General features: G+C 59.6%; 3 protein-coding genes across 6 annotated transcripts in view; 2 read left to right on the top strand and 1 right to left on the bottom strand.

Annotated features, from left to right (window-relative positions):
• Window positions 1-348: 348 nt before the first annotated feature.
• On the bottom strand, window positions 349-9,283 carry TRMT112 (tRNA methyltransferase activator subunit 11-2). The gene is made up of 5 exons (XM_005305511.4): window positions 9,167-9,283; window positions 1,813-2,065; window positions 1,516-1,617; window positions 1,148-1,240; window positions 349-568 (listed from the first exon to the last, which is right to left on the bottom strand). The coding sequence occupies exons 2-5, from the start codon at window positions 1,891-1,893 to the stop codon at window positions 467-469; spliced, it is 378 nt and encodes a 125-aa protein (XP_005305568.1). The 5' UTR covers window positions 1,894-2,065; window positions 9,167-9,283; the 3' UTR covers window positions 349-466.
• PRDX5 (peroxiredoxin 5) lies at window positions 2,365-7,022 on the top strand. Its single transcript, XM_005305510.4, has 6 exons — window positions 2,365-2,606; window positions 4,158-4,292; window positions 4,720-4,851; window positions 5,483-5,521; window positions 6,021-6,085; window positions 6,651-7,022. The coding sequence occupies exons 1-6, from the start codon at window positions 2,439-2,441 to the stop codon at window positions 6,754-6,756; spliced, it is 645 nt and encodes a 214-aa protein (XP_005305567.1). The 5' UTR covers window positions 2,365-2,438; the 3' UTR covers window positions 6,757-7,022.
• The window catches only part of CCDC88B (coiled-coil domain containing 88B), a 26,101-nt gene continuing 13,221 nt past the window's right edge, over window positions 7,168-20,047 (top strand). For 2 of the 4 annotated variants that reach the window (XR_010589408.1, XM_042849739.2), the window contains exons 1-11: window positions 9,197-9,493; window positions 10,244-10,389; window positions 10,810-10,918; window positions 11,379-11,448; window positions 11,618-11,676; window positions 14,102-14,185; window positions 15,152-15,292; window positions 15,586-15,728; window positions 15,986-16,067; window positions 16,439-16,597; window positions 18,221-18,367. Coding sequence is in view for 3 of the 4 variants with exons in the window: in XM_042849739.2 (XP_042705673.2) it covers window positions 9,197-9,493; window positions 10,244-10,389; window positions 10,810-10,918; window positions 11,379-11,448; window positions 11,618-11,676; window positions 14,102-14,185; window positions 15,152-15,292; window positions 15,586-15,728; window positions 15,986-16,067; window positions 16,439-16,597; window positions 18,221-18,367 (1,437 nt within the window). In the remaining variant the exon portion in view is untranslated. Of the gene's footprint in view, window positions 9,494-10,243; window positions 10,390-10,806; window positions 10,919-11,378; window positions 11,449-11,617; window positions 11,677-14,101; window positions 14,186-15,151; window positions 15,293-15,585; window positions 15,729-15,985; window positions 16,068-16,438; window positions 16,598-18,220; window positions 18,368-20,047 lie in introns of all 4 variants that reach the window. The other 2 variants (XM_042849737.2, XM_065552961.1) reach the window with 2 other exon arrangements.

Genomic DNA, 20,047 nt, shown 5'->3' with positions numbered 1-20,047 from the left:
ATTGTCTTGTTCTGTGTTTGTGCAGCACTGGGCCCAGTGGCAGCCTTGATCTTGCCTGGGGGGTCTGAGCAGTGCCTGGCCCAATGGGGGACCTGCTTCAGGACTAGGTCTCCTAGGTACTACTACAATCTAAATAACTGTACACGAGGAAAGTGAGTACAGTGCAAGGTGTGGCAGACCAATGTTCGGCTAGACCAAGGGCTAACAGGGGATGGGGACTGGACTAGAACAGAAGGGCACCAGCACAAGTGTGGTTGCGGGTAGCCCAGGGCTAGGATAGCAGAGTGCTGCAGGTTGTGATGGAGGGGCACGAGCAGGGGGACAGGTAATGGAGGACATGCCCCATGCCAGACTCCACCTCACAGTTTTATTTATACACAAACCAAATGAGCACAGAATGTCTTCTATTCCCTGTAGAACCCTCCCTCCCCCACCCCAATCTTCCCATCTTGGCCACCCTGGCCCTTCACGTCTCCTCCTCGCTCAGCAGCATGTTGGGGATGCCCTTGGTGATGGGGAACTCCCGGCCAGAATCAGGGCACTTCAGGATCCCCTCCATCACCTCCACCTATGCAGGAGAGAAGAAACACAGGTCAGCTGCAGCCTAAAGACAGAGGGATGAGCTGTGCCCCAGCCCTGCCCAGTAATACTGTCAGGGAGGGGTGGAACTTCCCCAGAGCACCAGCCCTCCCTTCTCGGTTTTTTTATTTTGCTGCAGCCACAACCCCCTATCATGATTCTTAGCAGCTAGGGAGGGAGCAGGATGAGCCACAGAAGCAAAAGGATGCTGAGAGCCCGGTGCCAGGGCATCTGCTGGACTCTCAGCCCCCCAAGAGTGGATTCCAACAGGCAGTTAGAGCAGGGGGAGAATCCCCCACCATCAACATACTCTCACTGCCTGAGGGGGCCCCCCCAATGTCTACATTTGGAGCAGGGGCAGCAACAGGTACCCCCACCCTGGGGGATCACCAGTGTCTCTGTGGGCTGATAAGTCCCCGGTGTCTCAGCCAGGCCAGGAAAGGACCTGTGTTTGTAACAGGTCCCATCATACCTCCGCCACAGGTTTGTGGTGTCTGGGATATAGTGCCCAGCACCAGCCAGGGAGCCGGTGGTGGATTGTGGACGTGGAGGAGGGGGCGTTTCTCACCTCCAGCAGCACGTGATGCACCTTCCTCAGGAAGTCCTCGTTGTTCTCGTACTCAGGGGGCAGCTCGTGGGGCAGGTCCGACAGATGGCCCAGCTGTAGGGAGAGGGAGATGAATGTCACAATGCTGACCCCAGAAGAGAGACTTTGCTCTGATTGACCCAAACGCTCCCCAAAGCCACTTCCCTCTCCAATCCCCGCCCCCAGGCTGCTGTGCCAATCCATGCTGCCCATCTCCTGCCATGACAGCACTCTGGGCAGGAGGCTGGCTCCGGGTCTAGCGTCCCCAGCACCTAGGGTGAGCCCCTCCCCCTGCCAAACTCCACCCACCTATGCCCTGGACGGGGCCAGCCACTCCCCCCCATACTCACGCTCTCCGCAGCCTCCACCAGGGCCCCCCACTCCACCTTGGGGATCATCCGCGCCACGAACTCCTGGTTGAAATCCACGTTATTCACTTTCACCTCGGTGGCCTGCGGGGAGGGGGAGGGGGAGGGGGAGGGGGAGGGTCAGTCCGGCTAGGCACGGCCGGGGCGGGACCCCCGAGGAGGCAGGTGGCATCACCCCCATAGGGGGAGAAATCAGCCCTGGGGCCACCGACCCAGCCCTGGGGCAGCCCAGGGGGCAGGGATACGCGGCCCTTTGGTTGCGGGGGGGATCCCTGTTACCTGGATACGGAGGGGGAAACCCCCCCCGGGCCGCACCCCCCGCACGTGCGAGGTCAGCATGTTGTGCGTCAGCAGCTTCATCCTCGCGCCGCTCCCTGTGTCACGGCACACGTGGGAAGCGGTGAGACGCCAATACTCGGCTACTTCAATCGCACCCCTCCGAACACTACTTCCGGATGGAATGTGCCCTGCTCAAAAGGGTCCGGCGGCTGAAAGGGAAACACGGACCCGAACCTGAGGGTTCCGGGGAGATCTGGAGAGAGGGTGCCGGTCCCCGATGGGGAGGAGAGAAGAATTAGACGCGAAACTAAGGGGTTAAGACATGCAAATAGTGTTCAAATCGCATGCAGATTATATTTAAATTAAGAAATTAAGATGTGTAAAAAGCAGGAGAAAAACACTCAGATTATTCACAAATTATATGTTAATTGTATGCAAAGTCAGCGTGCAAACCACTTGTAATGTCGCCCTGCCAATCAAAATCAATCTGTATGTAAACAATGTGCAAACCGGCCATGCAAATGAACCACAAATGATATGCAAATGTGATGCAAACCGACCTGTGGGTTGCGGCGCATGGGCATTCCAGTCCACCCCAAGGTTGGTAGGTCCCCCAGGCCTTTTCCATGGCAACTGTCATTCAGGCGGTCTCCATGGTGACCGCGTGGCGGGGTGCGGCGGGGCTGGTGCTCCGGCGGGGGCGGGGGCTGTTGCGGGCGGCCCCCCTCCCCGGCTCCAAGCCCAGAGGAACTAGGAGCTTCGGTGTCCGAGCAGCTGCCATGGCGCCCGTCAAGGTGAGACCGGGCGGGGCGGAGAGCGGGACACCCCGGGGGTCTCAACCATCCAACCTGCCCCGCCCCTAGCTGGGACCCCCCCCCAACTCAGCCCCAGCGAGACCCGGGGCAGGGAGAGCCCGATCCCAGGGAGCCCCCTTAAATCAGCCCCCAGCTAGGCCCCGGGGCAGAGAACGGGGAGCCTCCTGGACAAGCCCCCTCCAAAATCAGGGCCCCCAGCTAGGGTGACCAGACAGCAAGTGTGAAAAATCAGGACGGGGGTGGGGGTAATAGGAGCCTATATAAGAAAAAGACACAAAAATCGGGACATCTGGTCACCCTACCCCCAGCAGGGCTCCCCCTGGCAGCTCCCCTCGCCAGCTGGGACCTAGGGCTAGAGAAGAGCCCTCTCCCACCCTCTAGTTTAGCCGCCGATGCCTCCCCCCAACCAGGACCCTTGAAACCTGAGACCATTTCCCCAGTCCCTGAAGCTTGGAGGGTCACTACCCCCTTGCAGGACCCCTCCCCCCCAACTCTTGCCTCACAAGGAAGGGAGCAAACTTGGGGGGAGGGAGTTGGAACAAGGGGGTGACACTGAGCTCCCAACTCCCTTCAAATCTCGGGGAGGGCAGCGAGAGGTTGAGAGTAGAAATGGCTGATTGGGGGGTGAGTTTAAGGCAGGCTGGGGAAGGGGACATTGGGGGAAGGGTGAGCAGGGCTGGGGTTGAGAGTTGGGGGAGGAGTTAGAGTTAGGCTGTAGGTTATGGGGTGAGATGGGAAGCAGGGGTTGGGGGGTAGGTGGGGACAGAGGGAGCTGGATTGTGGGGGAGGGGAAATGGGGTCAAGGCTGGGGGAAGGTGTGGGTGTGAGCTGGGGATGCTGGGTTAGTGGGAGGCAGGGGTAGGATGGGGGGAAGATGGGGGTTGGTTGGGGTTCTGGGAGCTGGGCTGTGGGGGGAGGAGGAGCAGGCTGGGGAGGAAGGATGGTTGATTGGGAAGGGAGGTACATGGCAACCCAGAAGATTTGGGGTATGGGGGGCAGGGAACTGGGGGAGGTGTCCAACTTATGAGATTGAGTAATCAGTTTGGAAACTCCCAAGGCAGGGGTGCTGAGTCACTGAGTGTCTTCCCAGTAGGCCTCCCCCCATGGGTTGTAGTGACAACACCCCCCACAGACACAATTGAGGGATGCACACAGGGCTCTCCCGCTCCCCAGCCATGAAGAGGCTCACCTCAGGCTTTACGCATCATCTGGAGGCTTGTCTTTGCCTCCTCCCAGTGCTGGGGAGCGGGATTCCAAGACAGGAAGCTGGCTGGGTGACTGGGAAGGGAGACACCCCCCCTCCCCCGTTAGTCAGCTACTTGAGGCCCCCCTGTTGGCGCTAGGGCGGGGGTGGGGGTTGTAGCTGGGGCACGAGGAACCGGCTCCCAGTTGGAATTCCAGAGTGGGGGTAGCTCCTCCCCCTGCACTGGGAGATGGGGCATAGGCCCTGTGGGGGGTCTGGCATACGCTTGTCTTGGGCAAGGAGACTTGGCTTGGCCTCCCTTCAGCTCTCCCCCCCTGTGCCCCCAGGTTGGAGACAAGCTGCCCAGTGTGGAGGTGTACGAGGAGGATCCCGGCACCAAGGTGGATGTGGCTGCACTCTTCAAGGGCAAGAAGGGGATTCTCTTCGGGGTGCCTGGTGCCTTCACCCCTGGCTGCTCCAAGGTAAGGCATGGAGACTCCCCCCACAGTGCCCCCTTCCCCTCCCCCCACTACCCTACCCATTTTAGAACACACACACCAACTCCAGAGCATCCCCTCCCCAACCCTTTGCAACTCCCTACCTTAGAGCACCCCCTCATTCTAGAATGGCTCCTCACACACCCTGCTCCCTGGAACCCCCATCCCAGAGTTCCCTCACCCCCCTCCTCGGAGTATCCCCCACCCCACCCCACCCAGCTCCCCAGAACTCATCCACCAGAGCTGGGGCCAAGGGAGCCGCAGGGTGGACTAGAAAAGGACACATTTGTGAGTTGTGTGCCCTTGCAAGCCAGGGGCTGCCCAACTCCCTGCCTGGATCCCTGGGCTGGTGTCTGATGCTGCCACCCCACCCCGCATGCTGAGGAACTAATGTTCTTCCTGCCCCCCTCAGACCCACTTGCCGGGCTACGTGGAGCAGGCTGGGGCACTGAAGGCCAAGGGAGTGGAGCTGATCGCCTGCCTGGCCGTGAACGATGTCTTTGTTATGAGCGAGTGGGGCAAGGCCCAAGGGGCCCAAGGCAAGGTGAGCCGGGGGGTGGGGTGGGGGGCAAGGCACAAGGCGCCTGGGGCAAGATGAGCTGGGGAGAGAAGGGAGCAAGGCCTACGGGGCCCAGGACAAGGGGAGTGAAGGGAGGGCAAGGCAGGGGGAGTGTGTGTGGGGGGGTTGAGCTATAGCACCCAGGGTGAGGGGGGCACACAGTCCAGACCAGGAGGAGCACAGAGGGCAGGTGGGGGCACCAGCCACGGGGAATGTGGAGAGTCCCAGGGACCATAGCAAGGGGAATACAGAGGGTGGGACTAGGGGACCCAGGGCAGGGGGAGTGAGCAGGGGTCGAGGCCCAGGGCAGTGTCCTTATAGGGGGTGTATGGTGCTGAGTCTCAGGGAAAGGGGAGGAGTCTTTTCTCTCCCCCACTCACCAGCATCCTAACCCCAATGCTGCAGGAGCCCTGCCCCCACCCCTGCAGACAGTGAGTGACTTCCAGGCAGCAGTGAGCACTTCCCTTCTCAGTAGGAGCTGTTGATTACGCAAGGGGGCATCTATAGGTTGTGTAACCTCAGGAGTGGGTGTGGCTCTTGCCACTCCTACCCTCCCGCCCACCTCACAGGCGCCTCTTCACTGGCTCCCTAACCCTTTCCCCCTCCCTGCCCCCAGGTGCGGATGCTGGCTGACCCCACTGGAGCTTTCGGAAAGGTAATGCCCCACCCACCCAACCCGTGCCCTCAGGCGCCAGGTGGGGGTATCCTCCTCCTGGAGCAGGATCAGTCCCAGTCTCCCTACCCACCTGTCTATGTATCCATCCCTGGCCTTTCCCCTCCTAACCAGCTCAACAGCCAAGATTCAGGGCCCCCACTCCTTGGCTAGTCCTCTTTCCCACGCCACTGTGTCCTCTGCTCCTCCCCTACCTGCTGTGTCAGATCCACCCCCCGGGGGTGTTCCTGCTCTGGGACTGTGGGGGAAGGGGCAGTGGAACCCCCATCCCCTATTAGAGGCATCCAAGATTCTGTCCCTCCAGTGCCACCTCCCTGACACCAACAACGGTGGCTGGGTTGGGGTCAAAGAGCATCTGAGGACCAAGCAGCTCCAGAAGTGAAGGCCTGTTTGCAGGGGGAAGTTCCTGGGCTGTGTCCTCTGCCTGGAGAGGACTGGGGGGGCTGTCTGACTCCCTCCTTGCTTTCCCTTTCTCCCCTAGGCTACGGAACTGCTGCTGGACAAGGAGACCCTGCGTGACCTCTTTGGGACCAACCGCTGCAAAAGGTAAAGCAGTGGGCTCCTTACCCCCCAGCAGCCTCTGAGGATACCCACCTTGAGAGAGCTGGGGTTCTCTGTACAGGCGAGGGATGGGCATGGGGATGAGTGTTAGGAGCTCAGAGGGGAGAGGATGCACCCCTGCAGTTGCAACGATGGGCCTCTGGGGTGTCCCCTTTGCCTGGGGATGGGGGGCTGGATGTGGGGAGGAGGAGAAGTCCTCTTCTCCATCTCCATGGGAAAACCTGGGAGAGGCAAAGCCCCCCTGGCTATATCCCCACACTGATACCCCCAACCCTCCCTTCTCCATGATGGGGGTAGAGGGCGCTAGGAGATGTGGGAGGGAGCCCTGGCTGTGTCCCCACACTGAACTCCCAATCTCCCCCCTGGGTTCTCCATGGTGGTGGACGATAGGGTGGGAGGTGGGGAGAGGGGAATCCCTGGAGGGAAGGGGAGGGGAGGAGAGGGGGAGCCCCCATTGTGTTCTCACCCTGACCCCTCCCAGTTTTTTTGTGGTGGAGGATGGCACGGTGAGGAGGGGGCCCTAGCACTGACACCCCCCCATCTCTCTCAGGTTCTCCATGGTGCTGGAGGATGGTGTGGTGAAGGCTCTCAACGTGGAGGAGGATGGAACAGGGCTGACCTGCAGCCTGGCCAACCACATCCTCTCTCAACTCTGAGCACCAGGACACCAGGGTCCCTCCTGCTGCTGCTCCCTCCTCTCTTTCCCCCCCGCCCGCCCTAGCACCAGGAGTGGGGCAGCGCACCATCCTTTCCCTGCATGATATGATGGCCTCCCCCTGGGGGAGGGTGGGGGGGGGGGAGGGGTGCAGTGCTGCTGCTGCTCCTGCTGTCATGGGCTTGGCCTCTAGAGGGCACTCATGCCCTGATGATGGTGTACTGCCCCATCATGCTGTGTATCAAGTGGAATAAATGGTTCTCACCAGCCCTGCCTCTGTCTCTCTGCTGGGGGGGAGGGGGGGACAGGCATAGACAAGGCATGCTAGGGGTGGAAACAAGGGAGTGACCCAGACCCCAATTCTATCCTGCTCAGCCCTCCTCCCACCGAGTGCTGGCCTGCCCATGCCTCCTGCATCCCCCCTCCAATCTCATAATCTCCTTGAGGCCTTGGGGGCAGAATAAACAGCCTGGAGGGGCAGGGGCCACACAAGCAGAGGGAGATTGCTGGTGTGTGTGTGTGTGTGGGGGGGTGTCTGTGCCCTAGAGATAGGGTGGGGGGGATCTCTGGGAGCAATGTTGAATCAAGGGGGCAGGTTTCTTGCTGCCCTGATTTCCCTGCCATGGGTGAGTAGTCATACTAGAGCCCCCTCCCCTGTGGAGCCTCTCCCCAGGGTCTCTGATTTGCTGAGCTGGGGCTGGCACGGGGTCCCCCTGGTGTCATGATCTCCCCTAGCCCTGGGTCAAAGGGTCACAAGATCTAGGCTTGGCCCCCTGGACTTGAGGGGCGACTGGGACTCAGCGCCTCCCCCGCCCACCTCAAAGCAGGACCCCACTGACCACTCCCAAGCAGGATCTTTGGTGTGGGCCCCAGCATGGCCACAAGGGGGTGCTTGTGCTCCACCATGTTTGGTGTGAGGGGGAAGGGAGGTGGGTCTTGGAAACTGCCCCTCCCTGTGCTAGAATTCTCCCCCTGCAATGCCCTGGCTCCACTCCCCTCTGTCTGCCCAGGCCAGGAGCCCTGACTACTCCCAGCTAGAGTGACCAGATGTCCTGATTTTATAGGGACAGTCCCAATTTTGGGGTCTTTTTCTTATATAGGCTCCTATTACCCCCTCACCCCGTCCCGATTTTTCACACTTGCTGTCTGGTCACCCTACTCTCAGCTCCCCACCTCCCCCAGAGTGAGAACACGGGCCTCCTTCCCCCTCAGACCAGGAACCCCAAATCCCTCCAGCCCTCTAGCCCATGAGACCCAGCCCCCTACTTTTCCCAGAGTGGGAGGCCTGAGATTCCCACTCCTGCCCCATGTTCAGGCCTCCCTACCTCCCGCCCCCAAGGCCAGGAGCCCTGGCTCCTTTCCCCAGCCATTGGCTGCTTAGGTTCATAGGTTGTCCTGGCTCCTTCCCAGAAATGAAATCTGAGCCAGGACAATGCACGGTGCTGGGGGGCTGATTTCCTGCCCCTCACAGCAGCAGGGGGCGCAGGATGTTCCCCTGCGGCTGCGTTGCCACCAGCGTGGGGAGATTATTTGCCTCTGGCCTAAAATGATTTCTGAGGTGTATTATGGGTCTGTGTTAAGAGCCCTTGTCAGGCCGGGTGCTCCACACACTACCGCCCCCCAACCAAGAGTGGGCCCACATCCATTGGGCTAGCCACTGCAGCCCTATAAGGAGCAGGATTTGAATCAATTGGAGACCCATCCCCTTGGATTGGGGGTTCAGAGCAGGCCCCCCAACCTAGCAGCATTGGGGGTACTGGGAGATAGAGCAGAGAGACTCTTAGGGGGCTAAGTGGGGTTTGGGAGAAAGGGTCTCAGTGGTGGGAGCTGAGAGCCATGTCCCAGGGGGGCTGCTGTGTTGCTCCCCCCATCACAAGGATGTGGGGTGCTGAAAGGCAGTACAGCTGTCACCTATGGGGCATAGTGGATCTCCCCACTGCTAGATGATGTCAAGATCTGACCAGGAACGATGCCTACAGGTTTATACTGGGGAGACTTGGTGGTGGTGGGGAGGGGGTCCACCGCACACACCCCCGATTAAGGGAAGGAGCCAGTCCCGCCCTGACGTGATCAGGAGAGGGGTGCCCGTCACCTCCTCTCCAGGTTTGCTCCATGGCTGTTGATTGCTGGGGCCCTTCCTTCAGGGCTGGCCACAGTTGGAAGCAGGATGCCAGGCTAGATGGGCCCAAGGGGCTGATCCAAGGCAGGGGGGCCCAAAGGTCTGATCTGGAGGGAGTGGAGCAGGATACTGATCTAGATGGGTCTGATCTCAGGCAGGAGGCAGACAAGATACTGGCCAGATGGGCCTATGGATCCGATCTAGAGCAGGGGAGACGTGGGATACTGAGGTAGATGGGCCGATTGGGAAAGGTCCCCAATTCTCCCCAAGCTGGGGGTGGGGAGAGACCTACCGGCAGCTTTCAGGAGTCTGGTAGGCGCCGATGGGAGTTTCCCTCCTCCCACCCACAGCAGGTCTGCTGTGGGTGCTGGTTTCCTGGCGTCCCTGCAGGCCCCCCCCACCCCAGCCGCTCCCGTTTGCGGAAGTTCCTCTTTGCGCAGAGCAGAAAACCAGTGGGGGGAGCCTGGCTGGGGCGGGGGGGGGGAGCGGACACACCTGGGTGCAGGGTCCCCCTTTGTGGGATCCGCACCAACCACAGAGACCCAAGCAGAGGATGGACAGGGACGGGCGTGTCTGGGAGAGCCTGGGGGATTTCGTCTCGGGTCCCCTTGTCACATGGGTGAGTGTGGTTGGGAGAGGGGAGCTGTGCATCTCTGGGAAGGGATGGGAGACATGCCCTGGGCGGAGCTGTGCCCCTCGGGGGTGGGGGTGGGAGCCGTGCCCTTGTGGGGAGCTGTGGCCTTGGGGGGGGGGGGGGCAGGGATAGAACTGTGCAGAATCCTGCCCTCCCATGCCCACGCAATCGGGACACTATACCTACCCCTCTAGCAATGGGGTGGAGAGTGGGCTTGTGTGAGGAGGGAGGGGATTGGGGTTGGGGGTTAAATGAGGTGAGGTGAGGGTGGCTGGAAAAGTTGGAGTGAATGGGAGCTGGGGGTGAGCTGTGGGTTAGAAGTGAGTTGGGGATTTGGGCTGACGTAGGGGTGCTCTGTGGGGGTGCGGTGGGAGTGATCTGTTGGGAGAGGGAGGAAGGACCCATCCCCAGGGTTGGTGTGGGGGAGGCACAAGCCCCAGAAGGGGCCCCCGGGGCTGGGACCTTCCCTGACACCCTGGCCCCGACACCCTCGTCTGGGCCCGGACTCCCACAGACAGCTTGGAAACAGGCGTGGGGGAGGGAAGCACATCCTGTGCACTGCGAGGGGCAGCGCAGGAGCCTCCATGGGACCCCTGGCTCATAAGGGTGGAGACCTTAGGCCCGGGGAGAGGGTGAGCAGGGACCCCCTGGACTGAGTGGGGGCACTGGTGTCAGGCCCTGCCAGGCCCAGGTCAGGGAGGGGCAATAACAGTGCTACCTGTCTCTGCTCCCCAGGTGCGGACGCTGGAGAATCTGGTGCCCATGGGGTGGGTGGAGGACGAGCCCCAAAGTCCCAGTGCCCCAGACAGACAGGCGAGGGCCCGGGAGTATTTCCTGCACCTGGCAGATGGAGCCTTCCTCACCCAAGTCATGGGGCTGATGTGAGTGACGGGCAGTGAGGAAGGGGGAACAGAGGTGGGGAACCAGCTGTGCAGGCAGTGGGGGATCTGGGCTGTGTTGGGGGGCCCAGCTGGGAGGCAGTAGGGGGGTCTGGGCTGGGTTGAGGAACCCAGTTGGGAGGCAGTGGGGGGCTGGGGCTGTATTTGGGGGCTCAGCTGGGGGGCCATGAGGAGGGGCTGTATTGGTGGGACCACTGGGCAGGCAGTGGGTGGCCCAGGCTGTGCTGGGAGGACCAGCTGGGGGGCTTCTGGGCCATGTTGGGGGGGCCCAGCAGGGGAGCACTGGTGGGGACTCTCAACTGTGTTTGAAGGGCCCAAATGGGGGGTCTAGGCTGTGTTGCGAGGCCCAATTGGTGGGCAGTGGGGGGTGTCTCACCCATTCCTTTTATTCCCCCCCAGCAGAGACCCAACCCCGTGGCGTGCCCGGCCACCCCAGAGCCAGCAGGGCGACGAGAGGCTGCGACTCCAGACCCTGCACACCCTGCTGCAGCAGCTTCGCGCTTTCTACCAGGTGGGGGTGCTGGGATGGGGGGCAGCACGCCCAGGGAGTGAACCTCTGTCCCCCGGGGCGTGGAGTGGCTGGGGGCCTGAGGAGCACACTTGGGTCTGCCTTGCCCCCTGCTGCCTGTGTACACTGCACACTTGTGTCTCTGCCGGCAGTGTACTCTCACGTGCTCGCATTTGCACACTTGTGTCTGTGTACACTCATGGTCTCGTGTTTGCGGGCCCGCTGCTCAGCTAAGTGCACAGGGAGCCGTTCCTCTCTCACCTCTGTGATGTGCAATCCACAGGGGCAGGCAGGCAGGAAGGGGAAGTGGTCAGCGTTTGTGCAGCTCCTGACGCATAGCTGGGGGAGTCATTCACTCCACAGTGACACCCAGGGAGCTCCTCCGGGGGGGTATGGGGCAGACGCAGGGGGAGCCCCTCCCACTTATCAAATGTTCTTGACATCTAACCTTTGACCTTTGCAGGATGATTTGCAGCAGCTGATTCTAATGACTCCCCCTAATGTGCAGCTTCTCGCCAGAGACCCCCTGACAGGTAACTGTTTGGGGGGGCAGTACCGGGCTCAATGGGTCCATAGGTCTGGTTCTGTCTGAGGAGCTGGAGAGGTGGGATACTGGGCTGGATGGGCCCAGGGTCTGATCCCCTGGAGGGGTGAAAGGGGGCTGTCTCTGGCTGTATTCACCCTTCCCTCCCACTGTCTTAGAGCAGGGCATCAACGAGATGCGGAAGCTGCTGCTGCTGCTGCTGGGGGCTGCTGTGCAGGTACGTGGGGGGTCTAGGGGTTGGGGGAGGGTCTGTGCAGCCAGCACTACCAGGTGTCTCCCTATGCCCCCCAGTAGCGCCCCTGGCTGGCTGGGACGTGGAGCAGCCTTCAGTGGGGACTATGGGTTAATGCAAATTTCCTCCCAGGGTTAGGGGTATCACGGATTTCAAGGCCAGAAGAGCCGACTGTGATCATTCAGTCTGGCCTCCTGTCTAGCACAGGCCAGAGGCCGGCCCGGAACCATTCCTGGTTGAACTTACTGAGCAGATCTTACGGAATAACATCCAGTCGTGGTCGGGGCCGACCCTTGACCAAATGGTGCCCCAGGCGAAGAGTAACTTTGCCCTCCATTTGTTAAACTTTTGAATACCTTATTTTTTATTCCATTTGTAGCTCATTTAATGACTTTGATGCGCGATTTGAATGCATGATTTATCCCTGTCATATAAGACGATCAATTTGCACCCTAGGATCTGTAAAGCTGTATTTATTCATGCCATATATAAGCAAATAAAAAAAAAATAATTTCCTCTAAGTTTACAGTAACTTTTTAATTTTAAGAATAACTGAAATGTACTAACATCAAGAAATTGAATTTTGCCCCAACATTGGGTGGACCACTATTAAATAGTGTTACAGTAGATAGCCTTAGAATGTTAACCCTCATCCTTTAGGTCAAAAGGTCACTATTCTTGCCTTCATTTGTCCAAATCTTTCTTCGACGGACCCAGCAGAGTGAGCAAAAAAACTCCCTCTTGAATTTTTCTTCCGAGTTTCCCATCCTCTCATCTCTGACCTCGTAACCAAACTGTTGCTTCTTCCAATGAACACGAGTTTCCTTGAAGACAGGCTCAACATCTAAGTTTTTCGCCATTTCTTTGGCAGCAGTGATGGCATCTTCAAATCCGTTGTCTCTGTCAGCCACGACAAAATCGAGACAGATTCTTGTCAAAGTAGTAGCGCTCGCAATGTCCATCGACTGAGTTTGCAATGCCTGACTCACAATGTTTGCTTGGAACAGATATCATGCCAAACTACAGTTGAGACCAGCAATTGGAAGTCAGTGAGCTGGTTTGCCAGGCTTTGCTCCTCATGTCAGATTCCAGCCTCGGCTTTACTCGACTGCACCAGCTCCATCACGGTGTCGTAAACCTGTCACTTGGTACCTCACCGGCCTTACGCTGTCGATGCGGCTCTCCCAGAGAATGTCACGTAGCAGCGTCACGGTCAGATTTGTAACATTGTCCGTGAGGATCTTCCACCTGATAGTTGGTGCTGAAAAGAGGATATGTATCCTTTGCGGTACTCCAAAGAGAGATACTGAATGTAAAGAAGATGACGCTGCATCTGACACAACCAGGCTGAGCCACAAGGCACGCCAAAAGCTCTGGGAATCAGCGTAAGGATCCTTGCCTGGACACCACAGTTTCTTCCCTTCATGTTCATGCCGTTGTCACCATATCACGGCTGGGCCTCACTTCACTTCAGTTCTTCTTATATCTCAGACTGACTGACTGGCAACGCCCCGCCCTTATATGCCCGCTAGGGCATGGCTGACAACATTCTAGGAGGTTCGAGGACAATGAATCCACAGACGGAACACCTGAAACATTTTACTTCAAACCTTCTATTTTCCCTTTTGTCGCTAACAACAAAAACAGCCCCCCAAGCCCGGCACCCTAGTCAGTTGCCTGCCCCTAAATCAGCCCGTGGTTGTGGTTTAAACATTGCCAGTGATGGAGAATCCACCATAGCCCTTGGCCAGTTGTCCCCATAGTTAATTCCCCTCACTGGTACAAATTTACACCTTATTTCCAGTCTGAATTTGTCCAGCTTCAATTTCCTGCCACTGGACCATGTTAGACCTTTGGCTGCTAGGTGGAAGAGCCCTTTATTAAATATGTGTTCCCCATGTAGGTACCTCTAGACAGTGATCAAGTCATCCGTCAACCTTCTCTTTGTTAAACTGAATAGATTGAGCTTCTTGGGTCTCTCACTGTGGCATGTTTTTTAGTCCCTTAATTGGTCTCGTAGCTCTTCTCTGAGCCTTCTCCAGTTTCTTAACATCCTTCTGGAATTGTTGGCACCCGATCTGGAGACAGGAGTCCAGTAGTGGTCACACCAGGGCATCCCGGGGTGAGGGGGAAACGTGGGTCCTCAGGGCCATAGCAGCCCTCAGAGGCACCCTGAGAAAGAGAGAGGCTGACAGCTGTTTCTTTGTGACCCTCCACTCTCTGTGCCTCCTCCCCCTCCTCAAACCCCTCCCACTCCATGCCGCCTCTTCTCCCCACACACCCCTACCTCTGCACATGCCCCTCGGTACTGTCTCTCCTCTCCTCCCCCGCACCTCCTCCCCTCCTGCACCTCCTCCCCCTGCACCCTGTCCTCACCCCCTGTGCTGCCCCATACCCCCTCCCTCCACAGTGTGAGCGGAAGGCAGAGGTCATTGAACGGATCCAGGGGCTGGACATCGAGACCCAGACTGCGCTGGCCGGTGCCATCCAGGAGGTAAGAACACCCACTGTTGGCACGACCTTTCCTTCTGCTCCTTGTGGCTGGGTCCCCCCAGCTGAGCCCCCAAGGGACAGTCACCAGGTGGCACCCCATCAGGCAGCATCAGGCTGCACTTGCCCAGACGCAGGGACTTGAGGGATAATGGGGGATCTGTAGGCAGGGAGGCTGTAGCACTTGTGCAAGAGGCTGGCATGGGCAAGACTGCTGTGCGAGGGCTGTGAGAGCCGTGTGAAGGGGAGGCCATGTGAGAAGCTGGCATGCGAGGGGAGGCAATGAGGCATGTGCCGGGGCAGACATGTGAGGGGAGGCCGTGTGAGGAGCTGACATGAGAGGGGAAGCCATGTGAGGAGCTGGTGTGCGAGGGGAGGCCATGAGGCATATGCCAGGGTGGACATGTGAGGGGAGACCTGCGAAGGGAGGCCGTGTGAGGAGCTGGCTTGCGAGGGGAGGCCATGATGTATGTGCCGGTGCAGACATGTGAGGGGAGACCTGCGAAGGGAGGCCGTGTGAGGAGCTGGCGTGCAAGGGGAGGCCATGATGTATGTGCCGGTGCAGACATGTGAGGGGAGGCCATGTGAGGAACTGGCATGTGGGGAGGGGCCATGTGAGGAACTGGCATGTGATGGGAGGCTGTGTGAGGAGCTGACATGAGAGGGGAAGCCATGTGAGGAGCTGGTGTGCCAGGGGAGGCCATGAGGCATATGCCGGGGTGGACATGTGAGGGGAGACCTGCGAGGGGAAGCTGTGTAAAGAGCTGGCGTGTGAGGGGAGGCTGTATGAGGAGCTGATGTGTGAGGGAAGGCCATGTGAGGAGCTGGTGTGCGAGGGGAGGCCATGATGTATGTGCCAAGGCAGACATGTGAGGGAGGCCATGTGAGGAGCTGGTGTACAAGGGGAGGCCATGAGGCATGTGCCGGGGCAGGTGTGCAGGGCTTGTGACATGTTGCTCTTGTGTTGCAGGTGACACAGGACCCGGGGGTGGTGCTGAGCCTGCAGTGGGGGGCACTGGCTGAACTGCACCCACTGGAGCTGACACGGGTCCTGCAGGAGCTGTCCTCCCGGCTGCGGGGCCTGGTGCAGGAGCGGGATGCGAGTGCAGAGGTGAGGGAGGCCCTCGGGCACATTCCTGCCACTCCCAGCCCTCCCTGTGCTCCTCCCCCCTCCACAGCCCCCCACCTCTCTGGGGGTTTTCCTATCCAGTGCCCCCTGGGTTCCCCTGACCCCCCAAGGCTCTGATACCGCTTCCTGCTCATGCGGTCTCCTTGAGCTCTCCCCATCCCTCTGCCCCCCTCAGATCCTTCTTGTGCTGCTCTCCCCTCCCCCGTCCACTGTTCCCTGGACATTTCCCACCCCCACCCGTTCTTCCCACCCCGTCTAACCCAGCTGTCTTGCAGAGGCTGTGGGAGCTGCAGCAGGAGCGGGAGGTGTCGTCCCCGCATGGCCCGCTGTCCCCTGAGGGGCCCTGGGACAATCGCCAGCACCTTGGGGTGCAACTGGCTGACGCTCGGGGCCAGGCCCGGCGCCTGCGCCAGGAACTGTGAGTGGGTGGGGGGCACTGATGGGAATGGGGTGGTTCTGGGATGGGAGAACAGTTCGGGGGGGAGGTCCTAGGGGTATTAGGGGGCACAGAAGACAAGAGGGGGATCCTGAGATGGGGGGTTCTAGTGAGGAGGGGCCCTCAAGGGGATTGGGAATAGGTGTGAGGAAGGTACCTGGGGATCCCAGTGTGTGTGTGTGGGGGGAGGCCATGGGGATATCCCTGACGTGCCCTCCTGGGGGCTCTGACCCACCCAGGGAGGAGAAATCTGAGGAGCTGCTGGATCAGCGCCAGGAGCTGCAGGAGCTGGAGGCCGAGTTGAGGAGGCTGCGACAAGAGGTACCATCCCCACCCCGCAATGCCCTGGGCCCTGACCCTGTCCCCCCCACCCCCAGTGCCCTGTTCACCCTGCCCCAATGCCCTGGACCCTGACCCTGTTTCCCCACCCCACCCCGTCCTGTTCCCCCTGCCCCAGTGCCCTGACCCTGCCCCCCCACCCATGCCCTGTTCTCCCTGCCCCAATGCCCTGTTCCCCTCGCCCCAGTGCCCTGACCCTGTTCCCCCCGCCCCAGTGCCCTGTTCCCCCCGCCCCAGTGCCCTGACCCCGTTCCCCCTGCCCGTGTGCCCCTGTGCCCTGCCCCTGTTCCCCCTGACCCTGTTCTTCCCACCCTCAATGCCCCAGGCTCTAACCTAGTGCCTCTTCCCCCCAGCACCGGGCGGTGGCGGGCGAGGCGCGCCTGGCGGGGCTGTACCGGGATGAGCTGGATGCCATGCGGGAGAAGGCGGCCCGGGCTGAGCGCCTGCAGGGAGAGCTCTCGGCCCTGAAGGAGCGACTGCCCACGCTGGAGCGGTGCCGGGGCAGGCTGGAGGTGAAGGGGCATGGGGTGGAGGAGGCACAGGGGATATATCATGGATCCACAGGATTGGGGCTATGCCCCCAGCTTTGGAACAGTGTCTTGGAGGAACTCCACCCCACTCTTCCTTCAGGGCAGGCCGCCTGCTGAGACTGACCCTCTGGGGCACCAGCCCCTCTGCCCCATGCTGTGAAGAGTCCAGCTGAGACAGGCTCTTGGTGGAGACTTACCCACTGTGGAGGGGTTAATGCAGTGACACCAAACCGCACAGAGAAAGGAAAGTAACGCCTAGTTTCACGTGGTCGGCCCAAATCCCAGCCAGGCTGAAGCGATGCTCTCTGACTTCCTCCTTAGTCAGTCCCCAGGGGAGAGTGAGTGCCCAGGCCCCTTCCAGCAGCCAACCCATCTCCCCAACTCCCCAGTCCTCTGGGCACCAGCTGGGATCTCTGGAAATCCAGAGTCACTGGAGTTTGTCTTGTCTCTCTGCCCCTCTGTTGATTGGGTGAGTTTCAACCAGTTCTTTAACAGCTCTTCACAGGGAGGTGAGACATGCTCCCCGCATCACAATGTCTCTAGTTTGCCTTGAGAGCAAACTTAATCCCTCCCCCGCCAACCCTGCAACAGAGAGGGGAAATTGGGGCACACATAGGATTCATAAAAAATATCACAAAATTCCTAGTTTGTTAGAAGGCGGGGGGGGGCCTCTGGGCTAGTGGAGGTGATAGTAAGGGGTGAGGGGCTAGTGGGGACCAGTGTGGGGGGCAGTACTTCTTGTCAGGAGGCATGGGGGGCTGTGGGGCTGTAAGGGGCTCAGGGGGCCAGTGGGGGTTTCTCAGCAGGAGGAGTGGGGGAGGGAGACAGAGGGGGTCTGTGTGACGGTTCTCGGGGTACCCAGGACTGTGAGTCACCTTGTTACCCCCTGCCTCTAGCGAGAGGGAGTCTTGCCCATGGTTGGGTGTCAGCTCCCTACCCCCACCAGCCTGTCAGCCCCCACACATTCTCCTCTGTGCTGTACCTGTCTTTGCCTTGCACCCCAGTCCAGAGCCCCTTTGAAGCCTTCCTCTGTGATTCTTCGTCTGATGCTGGCTACTCACAGAAATCCCAGATCCTCTGCCCCCAAAGGAGCAGTGCGCCCCAGCTGACTAGTTTTACCTTAAATCACTGCTCTTGTAAACCTCACGCTTATAATAAAACTCAGGTAGGTTTCGTTAAGCAAGAGCAGAGATTCCACCAGAAATGAGAGTGAAGGAAACAAATAGTTACAATACAAAACAAAATCATAAAATGCTCATGAACCCTCTCCTAGGTAAAGAAGTAGGTTCCCCTCCCCCCCAAAAAACTTCAGTCTGTTGCAGAGCTGGCTGGCTTCATGGGAACCAGGATCCAAACTTCCATGAGAAACACCCCAATCCATAAGATGTTTCCTCAGTGAATGGTTCCAGGGCACCTCTCCCCATTCTGTATGATACTGAAACAGTCTCTTATCTCTATTCCTAGATAGGGCCATCCCCTGTCTGTTATAATGGCCTGTGTGACGGTCAGTGGGTCTCGGGGGGCTCTGATGGGACACTATCCCTGACAGGAGGGGGTGTGGGCCAGGGGATCTCGGGAGCTCTGACCAGGCTCTCTCCCTGGCAGGAGGAGCGGGCCTTCTCCCAGGCCCTGCTGGACAGCAAGGCCCAGTTGGAGGGGCAGCTGGAATCCGCCCGCGCCCGGGCCCAGCACCTGCCCCAGCTCGAGAAGGAGAATCTGCTGCTGCGGAGCCAATTAGAGCAAGTTGAAGAGGTGAGACCCCCCAACACCAAACGGCCCCCTGCACCCTCTCCATGGTGCCCCCTACGGGCCCCTGTGCACACAGCCTGTCCTGTTACCAGGCTAAATGCTCACTGCCCCTCGCTGGGCTTTCCCCAAGTGACCCCCACAGGTGCCAGCTGGGATCCCGTGATTCACCCCTCTCAGAGCAGCCCTGGGGACAGCCACGGGTGAGCCAGTGGTCTCTGTGTCTCAGTCAGGCTGTCAGCCGTGTCCCTGGCAGCCTGGCCGGCCTCTCCCGGCTCACCCAAACCTTTCTCTGTTCTACAGACTTGTGGGCTCCTTTGACCCCAGGCTTAGCCTTGGGAAGAGAAACACCCCCCGGGCTAGCCGGGGGAACTGCTCCCCATTGCCATTGTTCCCATCACTCCTTTGAAGCTGGTACCTGAGAGGCTCTTCTCTGTGTCTCTGTTTTCCCTGCCCTGCTCTGTTCTCACTCTGTGCACTCGGGCAGGCAGCAAGGCACAAGGGAAACCTAGTCACACAGAGCTCTCAGAATAAATGCTACAGACCTTTTCCCCAGTCTGTCACACACCTCACAGCGCCTCCTGCTGGGAGAGGCCAGGCTGGAGTAGCTGGGACCTCCCCCTGCAGGCAGTGCTCCTGCCCTGCTCCTTACAGCACCCCCTGCTGGGAGAGGTAGGGCTGGAGTAGCAAGGACCTCCTCCCACAGCCAGTGTTCCCGCCCTGCTCCTTACAGCGCCCTCTGCTGGGAGAGGCCAGGGTTGGAGTAGCTCTCCCCACAGCTAGTGCTCCTGACCTTCCCTATAGTGCCCCTTGTAGGACCCTCTCAGAAGTATAGGGACCCCCCTATGTTAACAGTCTCTGTGTCATGGATTCACAGGGTCTGGTCTATGTCCCAGCCTTTAACCCGTTTCCTGGGGGTACCCCTCTATTGCGCTGGGCCCTAGGGATCTATACTGTTCTGCAGGGGCAGGCCTGTGGCCTCCATGACTCCAAAACTGGGCCTTTGGGCTCCAGCTACCCCGTGTCCCTCCGTGGCTCCCTGCAGCGAGTCCAGCTGAGACTTTTCCCCCATCAGGGCGCAATGCTCCTTAGGCTTGGTCTCCACTGAAAAGCTGACTCGACCCAGTGGCGTGGCTCAGGGCATCCGCCTGAGCGACGCAATGAAGCCGAGCTAACCCCCAATGTAGACAGCGCTAGGTCGCTGGGAGAATTCTTTTGCTGACCTAGCTACCACCTCTCGAGGAGGTGAATTAACTACGGGGCTGGGAGAGTCCCTCCGCTCGCTTGGCAGTGTCCGCTGTGAAGCACTGCAGCTGTGCCACTGAAACGTGTCAAATGTCGACAAGGCCTCAGTCGGCAATGGCAGCAACACCAGGCGACTGGCTCAAAATAAGGGCACCTTCATTCATCACCTGGTCAGAAGTCTTGGGGTTAGCGTGAGAGAGGCCGGCTCCGGACAAAGTTCCTGCTTTGCCCCTGCTTCCCCCGAGTTCCATCCGTTCTTATGTCCTCTCCCTGTCCCCTTTGCCAGTGCCAGGGCACCGCCATGTGGTTATGAACCCCGCTCTTCCTCCCCCTGCTTCCCGACACCTCTCGTCTTTGCTCTCCGACACAGCCCTGCCACGCTCACTCAGCTGCCTCTGCAGCCTGGAGTTTGCTGTCTCGGGGGGTCTGCTGATGCAGCCC

The sequence above is a fragment of the Chrysemys picta genome, chromosome 7 (assembly GCF_011386835.1).
Source record: "Chrysemys picta bellii isolate R12L10 chromosome 7, ASM1138683v2, whole genome shotgun sequence".
Taxonomy (NCBI): domain Eukaryota; kingdom Metazoa; phylum Chordata; order Testudines; family Emydidae; genus Chrysemys; species Chrysemys picta.
The sequence above is the reverse complement of the archived record's forward strand: the minus strand, read 5'-3'. Positions and strand labels throughout refer to the sequence as shown.

Bases quoted from the DNA above. Each gene is read 5' to 3' on its own strand.
- PRDX5 (XM_005305510.4), top strand. From the start codon at position 2,439: ATGGCAACTGTCATTCAGGCGGTCTCCATGGTGACCGCGTGGCGGGGT. The intron at 2,607-4,157 runs GTGAGACCGGGC...CTGTGCCCCCAG, and splicing joins CTGCCATGGCGCCCGTCAAG to GTTGGAGACAAGCTGCCCAG. The intron at 4,293-4,719 runs GTAAGGCATGGA...TGCCCCCCTCAG, and splicing joins TCACCCCTGGCTGCTCCAAG to ACCCACTTGCCGGGCTACGT.
- TRMT112 (XM_005305511.4), bottom strand. From the start codon at position 1,893: ATGAAGCTGCTGACGCACAACATGCTGACCTCGCACGTGCGGGGGGTG. The intron at 1,618-1,812 runs GTAACAGGGATC...CCCTCCCCGCAG, and splicing joins GTTTCCCCCTCCGTATCCAG to GCCACCGAGGTGAAAGTGAA. The intron at 569-1,147 runs GTGAGAAACGCC...TCTCCTGCATAG, and splicing joins TGCATCACGTGCTGCTGGAG to GTGGAGGTGATGGAGGGGAT.